Source organism: Sphaerodactylus townsendi, linkage group LG05 (assembly GCF_021028975.2).
Source record: "Sphaerodactylus townsendi isolate TG3544 linkage group LG05, MPM_Stown_v2.3, whole genome shotgun sequence".
Taxonomy (NCBI): domain Eukaryota; kingdom Metazoa; phylum Chordata; class Lepidosauria; order Squamata; family Sphaerodactylidae; genus Sphaerodactylus; species Sphaerodactylus townsendi.
Genome location: NC_059429.1, coordinates 67448672 through 67462304, shown reverse-complemented (window position 1 = coordinate 67462304; position 13633 = coordinate 67448672). Strand labels below are relative to the sequence as shown.

The following is a 13633-nucleotide window of genomic DNA, read 5'->3' as shown; positions in this document are numbered from 1 at the left end:
CAAGCATACACAGCTTAGACAGGGACTGGACTTCTGTCAACCAACTCTGCTGAGACAGAATCCTTTTCTTCCAGAACTGACAGACTCCTCTCTGCCAGACTCTGCTCTGTTCTGACTGAACTTCAGTCTCGACTGGTCTCTCACAGACCCTGTTCTGAACTGACTCTGTGCTGTAAGCACACTAGCTCCCCCTAGCTTTGGCCAAATGTTATTGGTCCCTTCCCAACTAATCAGGTGGGTTCTCTGCTTGTGGAGCCTTTTTTCTCTTACTCTGGCTGTTGCTAAGGCCTTCTCCATTAGGCCTGTTGTACGCCAGCCCTTCAGGGTGAGGCAAGTTCGTTACACAGGTCTGCTGGAGAACAGGGGCTGGAACTTCTTGTCTTTTTCCCAAGTTCTCACCGGCTGAGAAATGTGTGTGCATTTGAGCATATCTAGTCTGGGGGTTTTAATGCTTTGCCTTTTTTAATGTACTCAGTTCACCATGTGAACAAAAAAGGGGCTTGCCCTGAGCCGGGAGCCCTTTTTCTAGTAACGTACCCAAACCAACTCTTTATTCAGGTACTCTCAAACAGCTGGGTTTTTAAAATTTTGTTAAAGAAAGAAAATACAATCAGGTCTCTCTCAGCTCTAAACCATTCCGTATAAAAAGCAATACAAACACCATGAAAGGCTCTCTAGCCCAAGGCAGGTAAATGAATAGATGAATCTCGTTAGGATGAATCTCTGAATGAATCTCTGCTGAAAGTCTGAATTACTCTAGCCTCATGTCAGTTTTATAGCCTTTTTTCCTCTAGTTCTTGAAGAGGGCCCCTACCTGAGTATTCTTAGTAATTAAGACCTATCTGTCCAGTTTAGGATGTGGCCTTGTAAAAGCCAATTTCCGTTATCTTAACACAAACACAGTTTACAACTTTAATGAGGGGCAAGGGGTTGCATTGTTCATGGTCTAGCAAGACCAAATGTATGCCATACTAGATGAATGATCTCTAAGTAAATTTAAAGGAATATGTACACTTTCTTCACACTGCCATATTTATTTATTTCTATGGAATGCATCAGCACCTTGAGGATTGTTAGCATTTCATTCCTTCTTGTACCAGTCTACCCCTTACCTGGTTTCTGGAGAACAGGGGCTAGAACTGATTGTCTTTTTCCCAAATTCTCACCGTCTGAGAAATGTGTGTGCATTTGAGTGTACTTGCCTGCCACAGAGAAGAAGAAGAAGAGTTTGGATTTATATCCCACCTTTCTCTCCTGTAAGGTGACTCAAGGTGGCCTACAAACTCCTTTCCCTTCCTCTCCCCACAACAGTCACCTTGTGAGGTTGGTGGGGCTGAGAGAGTTCCAAAGAACTCTGACTAGCCCAAGGTCACCCAGCAGGAGTGTAAGAAAGCAGAAACACATCTGGTTCACCAGATAAACCTCTGCCACTCAGGTGAAGGAGTGGGGAATCAAACCCTGTTCTCCAGGTTAGAATCCACCTGTTCTTAACCACTACACCATGCTGGCTCTCAAGATAAGGGAAGATAAGGAGGAGGATGGTGTTGGCATGGCATATCTATGCTGGGGGTTTTATTCCTTTGCTTGTTCTTATGACTCCGTTCTGACAATGCAGCTCAACAGCTTTTCTATGCTTGCAACCAATAAATAAGAATTCTGCTTTCAAAGTACTGCTTAATTTATCTTATAAGTCTGGGGTTGTGCCCGTAGTATCTGCATCTGCTAGGTTGCCTTTTCTGTTTGGGAAAGGAGGTCAGTCATTTATATTTTTCCCTAAGAAATCCTTGCATCAACCTTGTTGGAATGTATTATTAGTATGAGCTAACTTGGTCCATCATCTTTGTAACAAAGCATGTGATTGTTCAGAATTGACTCCTGTTCTTTGGTGTTCACTTCTTCTCTTCTACAAGTGCACAAATTGCAATTGCTCTGATGAGGTTAACCAAAGGCAGTATTTACTGCAGTTGGGATGCCCAGGAATCAATTTCACATCTACTCTGAATCAGTCAGAACTCTTATGTCTGACAATATTAGCAATCAACAGTAACTTTATAGATAAACAAAGTAATGTAATGATTACATTATAACTTGCTGCCAACTTCATTTTCCAGAAGGTGGAGAAGGAAACAAGAGGGATCTGCTATCTTAAACTTGATTCTCACCCACAGGGAAGAACAGGTTGATGGGCTAAAAGTAGTGGGAACCCTAGGTAGTAGTAACCGTGTATTTTGAAATTTAAGATCTTGAAAAAGGGAAAAGACATGATTGGACTTTAGAAGAAGAAGAAGAGTTTGGATTTATATGCCCCCTTTCTTTCCTGTAACGGGACTCAAAGGGGCTTCTTGTCGCCTTTCCCCCACCCCCCACAACAAACACCCTGTGAGGTGGGTGGGGCTGAGAGATCTCCAAAGAGCTGTGACTAGCCCAAGGTCACCCAGCTGGTGTGTGTTGGAGTGCATAGGCTAATCTAGTTCCCCAGATCAGCCTCCACAGCTCAAGTGGCAGAGTGGGGGATCAAATCCGGTTCTCCAGATGCTCTTAACCACTACGCCACTGCTGTTCCAGAAAAGTTAATTTTACATGCTTAATATGCTGGATAGAATCCTATGATCGGAAATACTCAAGGAGAAAGGAGTTCAAAAGAGATGGGAGTTTTTTAAGAAGGCACTGTCAGAAGTGATTTCAATGATAAGGAAAAATGGGAGGAACCTAAAAAAGCCAGGGTGGCACTATAAACAGCTTTCTAATGATCTGATAATTTTAAAAGACCCATTTAGGAAATGGAAGGAGAGCCATATAATCAAGGAAGATTATAAACGAACAGCAGTCCGTGTAGGGAGAGTGTTAGATAAGCTGAAACTGGTATGAGCTTTTAGGCTAGTGAGATTTCTAAACACAGAAGAAGAAAAAGAGAGAGTGAGAGGTTTTTTGGTTATGTTCAAAGCAATAAAAAGCAGAGAAGTGGTGGGCCCACTGTGTAGAGGAGAAAATGGAATTTCATTGATGAAGAGAGGGCAGAAGTGCTCAATTCCAACTTTCCCTATATCTTCTCATGCAAGGGAAATGGTGCTCAACTTGGCAAAAAGAGAACACAAGGTGAGGAAAGGGAGGCATACCCTAGGATAGGGCAGTGGTGGCGAACCTTTGGGACTCCAGATGTTATGGACTACAATTCCCATCAGCCCCAGATGTTATGGACTACAATTCCCATGGCCAATTGGCCATTCTGGCAGGGGCTGATGGGAATTGTAGTCCATAACATCTGGAGTCCCAAAGGTTCGCCACCACAGGAATAGGGCAACGTATAAACACCTAACTTTAAATGAGGCCAAGACCTCAGGGCCTGATGAATTGCATTTGAGGGTATTAAAGAAGTTGATGATGTAATTTCTGAGCCTGTCCATTATTTTTGAGAATTATTGGAGAACAGATCAGATCCCAGAAGATTAGAGGTGGGCATATGTTATCCCAATCTTCAAGAAGGGGAAAAAGCATGATCCAGGTAGAATCCATCAGCTGTCGCATCAGAATCCGTCAGCTTGACATTTATACCTGTTTTAGAGCAGATCATCTGCCAGTCCTTGAGCAGTTAGTAAGGATGGCCAATTGTTCCTTAGAGCCAGCACATGTTCCTCAAGAACAAGTCATCTCAGACTAACTTTATCTCTTTTTTTAGAGAGTTGCTGCTTTGTTGAATCAGGAGAATGCTATTGGTGTAGTTTATCTTAATTTTAGTAAGGCTTTTGAGATAGTCTTGCTGACAAGTTGGTAAAATATGGGTTGGATCCTTACTGATGCTAGGTGAATCTATTACTGGTTGACAGATGACATCTAAACAGTACTTGTAAATGGTTCCTTGTCTTCTTGAAAAGGAGTGACAGGATCTGTCCTGGACCCTGTAATGTTTAACAGCTTTAAAATGACCTAGATGAAAGAATAGTTGAGATACTCATTAAATTAAAATTAAATCAAACATGGTTTGGTTAAATTTTAGGAGAAACTTCCAATCAATTTCAGCAGCTCCTCGGTGGATCAGGTTTCCTCAGGGAACTGGCCAAGATTTATGGATATTTTTTGCCTTCCTCTGAGCACAGAGCAGGATCACCGAGGGAGTGTGTGAGGGAGGTAGCTGTGAATTTCCTGCATTGTGCAGGGGGTTGGACTGGATGATTCTGAGGTCCCTTCCAGCTTTGTGTTTCTTATGCTTTGCCAGTCAGCTGCACTCTGTCTCACCAAAAGAAGAAACTAAATTGTAACTTCAGTTGCCACAAGCTGCACCATTTTTGTTTTAGAATGCTCCGTTTGGGTCCTAGTGCCTACCCTAACTAGCCACTAGGACCCAAATGGAGCATTCTAAAACAAAGACTGTCCAGCATGTGGCGACTGAAATTACAAGTTAGTTTCTTCTTTTGGTGAAATTGAGTTTTTTTAATAGTGTACACATTGTTTCAACATCCTGTTGATTAGATTATATTAGACTGCTTTCTAAGCATCAGAGGGATATCTCGAGCTCATTCAAATGTTATTGAAGTATAGAAAATATAAACTAGTTCTACTACTTTTCCTCATTTTACAATAACACATTTCATTATCAATTACATTTTGCCCAAATTCTAATTGTTCATCATCTGAACTTATGCTGCCTAGGCTGGAACTGTTTAATATCTATTGTTCTGTCTTCCCCAAGAGGTTTTGCCCATCTGTGGTATCCTATTACCTTCACAGTTTTTAAATGAGTGAATGGTCTTTTGCATGCTAACTATAAGAAATGTTTAAAACGCTCTAAAACTGTTCTTAGACTTTCCCTCTTATTCATTGTCTGAATAAACCCTTTAAAATGTGTTCTGAAAACCAAGTAAAACTCTTTCTGATGCTTTATACAGAGATAAATGTATCTACAGGTACTCTTCTTGACCACCTTCCTGAATAACTCCACATTATTTTTTGTTGTTGTTCTCTTAATGCACTTGATGCTTATGCTCACTTGTCAGACTATGCTGTGGCTAATTCTCCTTTACTGTTTTTCCTGCCGGGGTGGGGGGTCTTTTTCATATGATGTGACATTATAACTTGATTTTAAGTAAACCACCGTGTATTAGGTCCTTTTGCTGTTTTTATGTTTTTGGTCTTTCCTTAATTTACCTCTGACAGTTTATTTTATAAATTAAATGAGTGTCTTTATAATAGTGTTTCAGTGCTTTTGGTAAAATTTGGAGAAAAATAGTAAAAGACAAAAGGCTTCTTCCCAAAATGGTGAAATATAACCGAGCACTGGCATGCCAGTATTTAGACACATAATTTTCCCAGGACCCAACATCTTTCTACCTCTTCAAAATTATGCAAGATTGTGAAATAACGAACCTATTGCTTGTTACGTGTATGCCAAAGAGCCCACCTGCTACTCTTAGCATATATAGTGAATTTCCAAAGTTTTCTGGTTTGCAGGCTAGCTCAAATTATGGACTTTAAGAAGACAAAGGTGGTAATGTGCTCTGATTTAGAGACACTTCAAGATTGCCAAGTGTGTTGGCTTGGGAACAGATTTTGTCTGATGATACTGGCTGTACCAGATATTAGAGAAAAGGGACAGAGTTGTCTAAACATACTATGAACTAACAGACAGCAAGATCAAAGAAAAAAAATCATTCACCTAGCCTGCAAATTGCTTCATGGTTAAGTTGAAGAAACATTGCTGGTTTGACATACTTGTACATACAGTTGCTTTTTTGGAAGTATCCTCATGAAATCATAGGGTCTCATTCATAGCGTTTCAATCAAGGAAGAATAACTATGAAGGAATAAATCCTATAATTTTTGAGGCGCATTAATGTTTCATCAAGGAAGCTTGACTGTAGTGTACTGTAACAATCATTTTCTCTATAGACTGCTTAATTCCAGAGGGAATCTTTTTACATTTCCTCTGTCACCTTGCCTTTCTCTCAGGATTTTGCTTCATTTGAAGAGTTTTTACATAGAGCACATTGCTGTGTTTCTCAAAATAGTTTTGACTTTTGTTTTGTGTCACAGAGCACTATTAATCCTGTTGATGCAATCTATCAGCCTAGTCCGTTGGAACCTTCGGTGATCAGCACAATGCCCACACAGACTGTTTTACCTCCAGGTAGAATATTTGAAGAATACTTGCAGAATTTTTTTCCTGAATTACTGGCAAATAACTGATTGTTACTTTTTAAACTATTGAATTGCATAGCGAATAGATTCTGTTGCTTTGATTCTGTTTAAATTTTGGAGACTGGTTTTTTTTCTCCTTAAACCTAGTTTTCTTATTGAAGTAAATATATTTGGGAAATACATTTGTAAAAAGGACAAGGATTTTACCCTGGTATTATGTAATTAATTTATAACCTGCTGGGCTGTTGCTTTTCCACAAGTGGGCTGATATATACAGGGACAAATATAATTACAGTTTCCTTTTGATTTCTGATGGACTGTGGTTATGTGTCTACTGGATATGGTGGGATTCTCTAATTTAGAGTTAATTCCATTAAATTTCTTGAATTTGCATTGATTTTGAGTCCTTTTCTTTTTATATTCATGCATTTTTAAAGACAATAGCTGAAACTAGGAATAGAAAAGGAGCTCTGTGTGGCGGATGCAGTAGCAACATTGGTAGTAAACCATCTCATTTGTCCTTAAAATCTTTTAGAACCAACTCAGCTTTGCAAATCAGAACAACGACCTTCGTCCTTGCCAGTTGGACCAGTTGTATCATTACTTGGAAATCACCAGACTCCAACGCCTAATAGTACAGGTATAGTACCAGTACTTTTCTGTTTTGAAATATGAAAATTATATCCAGGCTTTATATTTGTGAAAATATAAATATGTACAGTATATACATTGTATTCTACTGGAAGACCTCATCGCAGATAATGGAGTGGTGTATTTTAGTGGGAAATTCTATAGGCCACCTTTTCTCTTCAGTAGGAAGGAATTAAAATAAGATTGTCAGGTCTCGTGCTTTGGTTAGAGATGGCTTATTGCTGGTTAGCTGAGCTGTAGAGGAAAAATGGCAGGTGATCTCCAGTGATGCAATCATGTCACCTCCAGCACTACTGGAAGTGACATCATTGCTTTCCCAGTAAAACTCTAGAATCCAGATGAAAACTCTGGAATTGTTATTTTGACCTTAATGAGATTGACAGGTCATTTTGTGTTCTTCTTGAATACTGATTTTAAAAAAGAATATTAGGGATTACTATATTAAGCTACTTATTATGGATCAGGCACCTCCCTGTATTTTGGAATCTGTTTGCTTAGATTTTGGAATCTCTTTGCTTAGAGGTAATGATCCTAATATTATTTCAACAGTATCAAAAATGTTCTCAGTCCCTTTATCCCTTACGTCCAAAAAATGAAGAACTTGAAAAAAATTTTGCTGCTCAAGATTTGTAAATCAGTGAGCTTCTAAAGGAATAAAAGGAAAGAAAAACCCTATGGTTAAATGATAAAATTTTGACTGAATGCTGAAGCATTGCCATAAACATAAAGGTGTCACTTCTGGTTGGCCTGGAAGTGACATCACTGCATCGGCTGACATCTGTATGTCATTGGTGAGAAGGCTGTCCCAAACTGGTGAGTCTCCCCATAGTTGTCAGTCTTGTTCTGTCAACTTTAAATCAAAACCGTAGCTTATGTTTCTAGACAATCATTTAGCCCCCTGGTTATGCATCCACGCTCTCGTTTGAGAAACTTCCAGTTATAATAAAATCCTTAGTTGTGTCCAGTGGATATAGCAAGATCACATAGTGAAGTTGGACCACACTTCTACGTATGCCAGAGAGCAACTGGACAGTTTTTTGCTACCTTTATAACATACAGATTGTATGGTGTTACTTGGTGGTTTGGGGAGTAGGTGGTGGAGATGCTGACTGTATGGGCAAGGTGATGAAAACCTATAAAAGTAACACACTAGAGGAAAGCCTGAGAGGTTCTCTGAATTGTTTCTCTGAAATATGACAGAGGCATATATCAGAATAGACTAAATAGACTAGATGCTCAAGTTAGATTGGGTATATGGAAAAGTGTACATGTGCCATGGAGCTTGTGGAACCCTCAGTTGTACTCGTCTATAAAAAGAATAATCTGCTTTCAAATTAATCCCTTCCAGAGAAAATTATTTAATGATGTTCTTTTTATTCACACCAACAGCAGTGGCTTTGTAGTCGGCTTTTTGAACATCAAATCATGTGTTCATTTTTAAAAAATTTATATATCACATTTATAAACCGCCCATCCCCGAAGGGCTCTGGGCAGTGTACACTAGGCCAGACACAATATTACATACGATTGGCCAAAAACAGTAAACAAAATAAATAAATTAAAACAGGTTAAAACAATTTACAGAATCCATTTGATATAATTTGTTCTACTGGACCATATCTGTAACAGCAGTTCTAAAATAACTAAGTAGTCATCAGTGCTTAGTTGGTGACAGGCTGTATATTAGTATGAAAATAAAGGTCTCTGGCTAGCAATTGTTCAACACTTCTTTTCTGTTTACCTTCATAATTCACATCCAGCATAAGTGACCTAGCAGTCTAAATTAGAAAGGATTTGTCCCATTGTGTTTCAAATCCCAGTTACAGTTGGGTGATCCCAGTTTGGTTCAGTCCTGCATAGTACAGGTGGGTTTGGGGGTTAATCCTTCTAGCCTTGCACGGTTTCACCTACTGGAAGCCACGTCTGCAGTACACCTTGGAAAGTGGGGAATGATGCAGGCCCTGTCCTTTCTTTGTGTTGTTCGCTTCTAGCAATGTGGGAAGGTCAGTTTCCATAGGCCTGCAGTTTACTTTTTTCAAAATGCTCAGAAGATCAACTTACAGATCTCTTAATATCTCACCTTGCTTGACCCATACTCTGAAATCTGAATTGTTAGCAGGAAGTGGAAAGAAGACAGTTGTAATCAGTCACCTACCGAATTCTTACCCTTTTCCTGATTTATTTATTCATGAAGAGCAGGGCCAGGTTCTGTTTCAAATAGTGATCGATTTTGTATATGTTCAGTTACTCTGAAAATAACTTTTTCACAAACTACATGTTCTTTGTAATTGGCATAATCCTTACAGGCAGTGGGCACTCGGCACCAAGCAGCAGTTTAACTTCTCCAAGCCATGTCAATCATTCTCCAAATACAGTTCCAGATTTCTCTTATTCCAGCAGTGAAGATGAATTTTATGATGCTGATGAATTCTATCAGAGCAGTTCATCCCCAAAGAGGTGCTTAGAGTAAGTGATGGGGAAACTTACACAACTTTTCACCATTATTTTCAAGCAGAAATTATATGTATCTGTTGAATGATGAATCTCTTCAATTATCATGTGTTGTAGAAATTGTAAGAATTATATTTTTGCCCAATTTTCTCTGTTTTTGTTTTTAATGTACAATATCAAAAATAGCTTTTGGTCTGAAATATTCCATTGATCGGGTTAAATCAGTTACGAGGGCAGCAAACTCTACAACATGCATCTAGAAATTATGCACTACCTCTAAATAGAGTTTGGATTCATCCATGAAAACTGGATTGAGTGTCTGTTGGAAGTTACCAGTTCTCTCCTCTGCTAGGAACTTGCCAGGTTGGCTTAGTAGTTGTTTCTTTACCCAGTGCTCCACATCTGCAGTGTGGAGATAATTCTGGCATCTCTTAAAGAAAAAAAATTAGTGTGCTGTTGCTGACCCCTGCAGACAACAACACAAGGACAGCATGTGTATCTATGCCAGAGGGCATAAGGATGGGCTTCTGTGGCTTCTGCTGTTCAACCTAGGTAAGAATGGCCATTATGTGGGATGGGGGGAGGAATGCATCACTTCTGACTTGGCTGATGGTTGCCTCCTTCTTCTGCATCTCTTCCATTACTTCTTCTATAGCACAGAAGAACAGGGAGAAAAATGCCAGACTCCTTTGGAACTGGTCTTCCCTGTAGCTTATGTGTGCCAGAAGCTGTGCCTCTAAACCCCCTACCTTATCTAAGAAATTGGGTGGAGAGAAGAGATGAGCCTTGCTTCTGTCTGTTTTCCGGTCTTCAAAGCTGCACTTGTTCTTTTTAGGTTTTGGAATTTATTCATATTTTTTTTGTTAGTCCTCAAGAATGTGAATTTTATATCCGGATACTTCAACTATCTACACATTTTAAATCAAAATAACTATATCTTTTTCCAGCTCTTCAGGGTCGGGGGCAGTTCTAACTCGTAGCAGCACAGGAAGTAGTATGAAACGGCCGGACACAGCAGAATCCCTCAATTCTTCCTTATCAAATGGGACAAATGATGCTGGTAAGAGATTCACAAACAATGCAGTGCCAAAATATTTCATCTACAAATTCCAATACATTTGAAAGCTGTTAATACATTTCAGGCAGAAAAAGGCAGCTAACTCACTTACATATCAAGCAAGAGTTGCAGCAGTGGCCTGTAACAACTATTCACATACTTCTTTTCAAGACTTCTACATTTAAAAAAAATAGCTATGGACAATAACAGGTTTATATGCCAATTTAGATATGTATATTTGGTTGTAGTTTATTACATATTTCAGGAAGCATTGTTGAAGGAGATTAATTTTTTTATAGATCTTTTTGATCCACATGACGATAGAGATGATGATGCTGAAGGAGAGTCAGTGGAAGAACACAAGAGTGTCATCATGCACCTTTTATCACAAGTTAGGTTAGGAATGGACCTAACAAAGGTAAGATTATAAATAAGCTTCATGAACAATGTTAAATTAGTGTTTTATTGGATTTATTAAACTTGGAGTGAGACTGGATGACTGAATAATCAAAGGACTGATAAAATGTAGAACAGTTGTGTTTTCCCAGTGGGTTATTTGTAACTTTGGTAGTAGAATGATTTGAAAGTAGCATAGATACAATCTGGTGCCTCAAAAAACAAAATAATGTACATAATGCTTCCTTGAGAACCAGTGTGGTATAGTGATTAAGATCAGGTGCACTCTGATCTGGAGAACCGGGTTTGATTTCCCCGCTCTGCCATTTGTGGAGGCTTATCTGGTGAACCAGATTAGCTTGTGCTCTCCAGCACATGCCAGCTGGATGACCTTGGGCTAGTCACAGAGTATCTGTTGTGTGTGGGGGAAGGGATAGCACCCATCTCCTATTAGCTCCCATTGGAAAGAATGGGGGATGGCAGCACCCCCTTTGGGGGTCCATAAAATTGGACCCCCTGAAACAAACTTCATCAAACTTGGGTGGTATCATCAGGAGAGTCTCCTGAACATACCCTGCAATTCTGGTGCTGCTAGCTTAAAAATGTGCTCCTTGTAAGCCAAAAACCTAAAAAACAGCTAAAATATACACAAAAAAAGACAGACCTGAATTATTCGGGATATTCAAATACATTTGGGTATACCAAATATGGTATTCAGCTTATTTGGGTATATCAATAATTTTATCCCTGAATAAAGCCGAATCTGAATTTTACCAAATATTCTTTGTACTGTTCAACTTTAGTTATAACAAAAGAAAGAAAAGAGTACTTGTTTACACACTTTATATGGTGGCATTTATTTCACTATGGATAATTTTGGCTTTCTTTATTAACCTACCTTGTTGCTAATTATAATATTTATTAAAATAATTTCTGCTATGTTAACAGTTCTCCTTGCAATGTAGCCTAGAAAATTTTTGAAGTTTGATGTAGGTTCTCAGGATCTTAGAAATATTAGGTATTCTCAGTCATTGGTAGATTCTATGCTTTAATATCTGTTTGGGTTTCAAGATTCTTTTTCATGGTTATCTTTAAATGATAGTAGTATAATACTTTAAGGATTCTCCAAACAAGATAAATAGTTCAACTTACAGAATCTATTCTATTTACAATGAATTAATTCAACTTAAATTAAAATTCTGAAAATATTGGATGGAAGCTCCTTTTATGAAGAATATTACACTGTTTTTAGACTCTGTTACACAGTACTGAATTTTTTTTCTCTGAATCCAAATCATTCTTCTTTTCCTTTAAATTTTTCTTCCTTGATATATGATTGTATAAGAAAGAACATATGGTAGAAGTCCTAGAAGAGGCTTTTTATGTGGTATATGCCAAATACAGTAATACATTGAGTGGTGGTAGAAGTATGTATAAACTTAAAATTATTTAACTCAGGTAAAACAATGGGTTTCTTTAATTGTAAACTTTAGTGTATACAATTTATTTAATTCTGTTAAAAACATCTATGTTGTTTCTTCAGGTAGTTCTTCCAACTTTTATCCTGGAACGACGATCCCTCTTAGAAATGTATGCTGACTTCTTTGCACATCCTGACTTATTTGTGAGGTAATGAGACTTTTGATTACATTTTGGCCTTGTTCATTTACTACTGACTTGCCTTTGATCCAAACCTAGGGAAGTCCATCAAGTTTAAATAATTCATCCAAAATATGTACTCTTTTTCTCTTTGCTTGTGGGATAGAAGTGGTTTTGGGCGGTGTAGTGCTACACCATTGCAAGTGTGCAGTCAGTCTTGCAAATCTCATCCCCTATTATTTCTGAAGAATGTATTTTAGATAGGAATGGCTGTGTTCTTTGTGTATAATTAAATCATCAATCAGAATTTATCAACTGGTTTTGAACTAAACTGCATATGTTGTTTGATTTCAGAATAAGATTTACTAACTTCTCATGTTTTCTCTAGTATTAGTGACCAAAAAGATCCAAAGGACCGAATGATTCACGTGGTGAAGTGGTACCTTTCAGCATTCCATGCAGGAAGAAAAGGGTCTGTTGCTAAAAAGCCTTACAATCCCATCTTGGGAGAAATTTTCCGGTGTCACTGGGTGTTGCCAGATATTGAACAAGAAGACAATGTGGTTAGTAAAATTATTCAAATGACTTGTATTTGATAGTGAATATTCTTGAACCATCTCAAAATGATTTTCTTGAACTTCTTTGCTGGCAAGAGAGATTGGCATTTTAAATTCAGGGTTCCTTGAGTCACACATCTTTGATATGTGGTTTTATATGTTCAGCATTCTCCCACCATGCTGTCTTTTGCAAGTAGGCTGTTGGCTTAATATTGCCTATAGCAGGGGTCTGCAACCTGTGGCTCCGGAGCTGCATGCGGCTCTTTCAGCCTTATACTGTGGTTCCGCGTGGCCTGGAGTCAGAGGGTAGCTTAGGCGTGTCCCTCCAGCCCTCCAGAGTAGTCCTGGAAGGAAAGGTGTGTGGAGGGGCTGAACTGGAGGCGGCTCCGTGTGTGAGGGCGCCGCTTTTTGCATCCCCTCCACTCACCTCTCCTTCCAGTGCTGCTCTGGAGGGACACGCCCACTCTGCCCTCCAACCCCTGGAGGTCAGAGGGTAGTATGGGCAGAGCAGCCGCCATTCTCCCTCTGCCCCACAGAGCACATGGCTGCCTGCTCTGTTGGACAGAGGGGGTTTCCCTGCCCGGCACCTCCACCTCCCAGCGCTGGAAAGAAAGGTGAGTGGAGGGACCGAACCGGAGGCGGCTCCATGCGGAGCCACCTTTCCGGCTTGGTAGATCTTCAGGCCTGTGGAAAATGGGTCCAAATGGCTCTTTGGGTGGTAAAGGTTGCTGACCCCTGCCCTGTAGGATCTTTTTGAGATCATCCAATTGCCTGGAAGCCTTTCTAGTGA

The 13633-nt window shown here is 39.3% G+C and overlaps 1 protein-coding gene across 1 annotated transcript in view; it reads left to right on the top strand.

The window, feature by feature from the left end:
• OSBPL9 (oxysterol binding protein like 9) overlaps window positions 1-13633 on the top strand; it is a 96038-nt gene that overhangs the window by 74808 nt on the left and 7597 nt on the right. Inside the window, 7 exon segments of the mRNA XM_048498967.1 lie at window positions 6028-6121; window positions 6668-6772; window positions 9090-9249; window positions 10182-10294; window positions 10591-10709; window positions 12231-12316; window positions 12675-12849. Coding sequence (XP_048354924.1) covers window positions 6028-6121; window positions 6668-6772; window positions 9090-9249; window positions 10182-10294; window positions 10591-10709; window positions 12231-12316; window positions 12675-12849 — 852 coding nt within the window.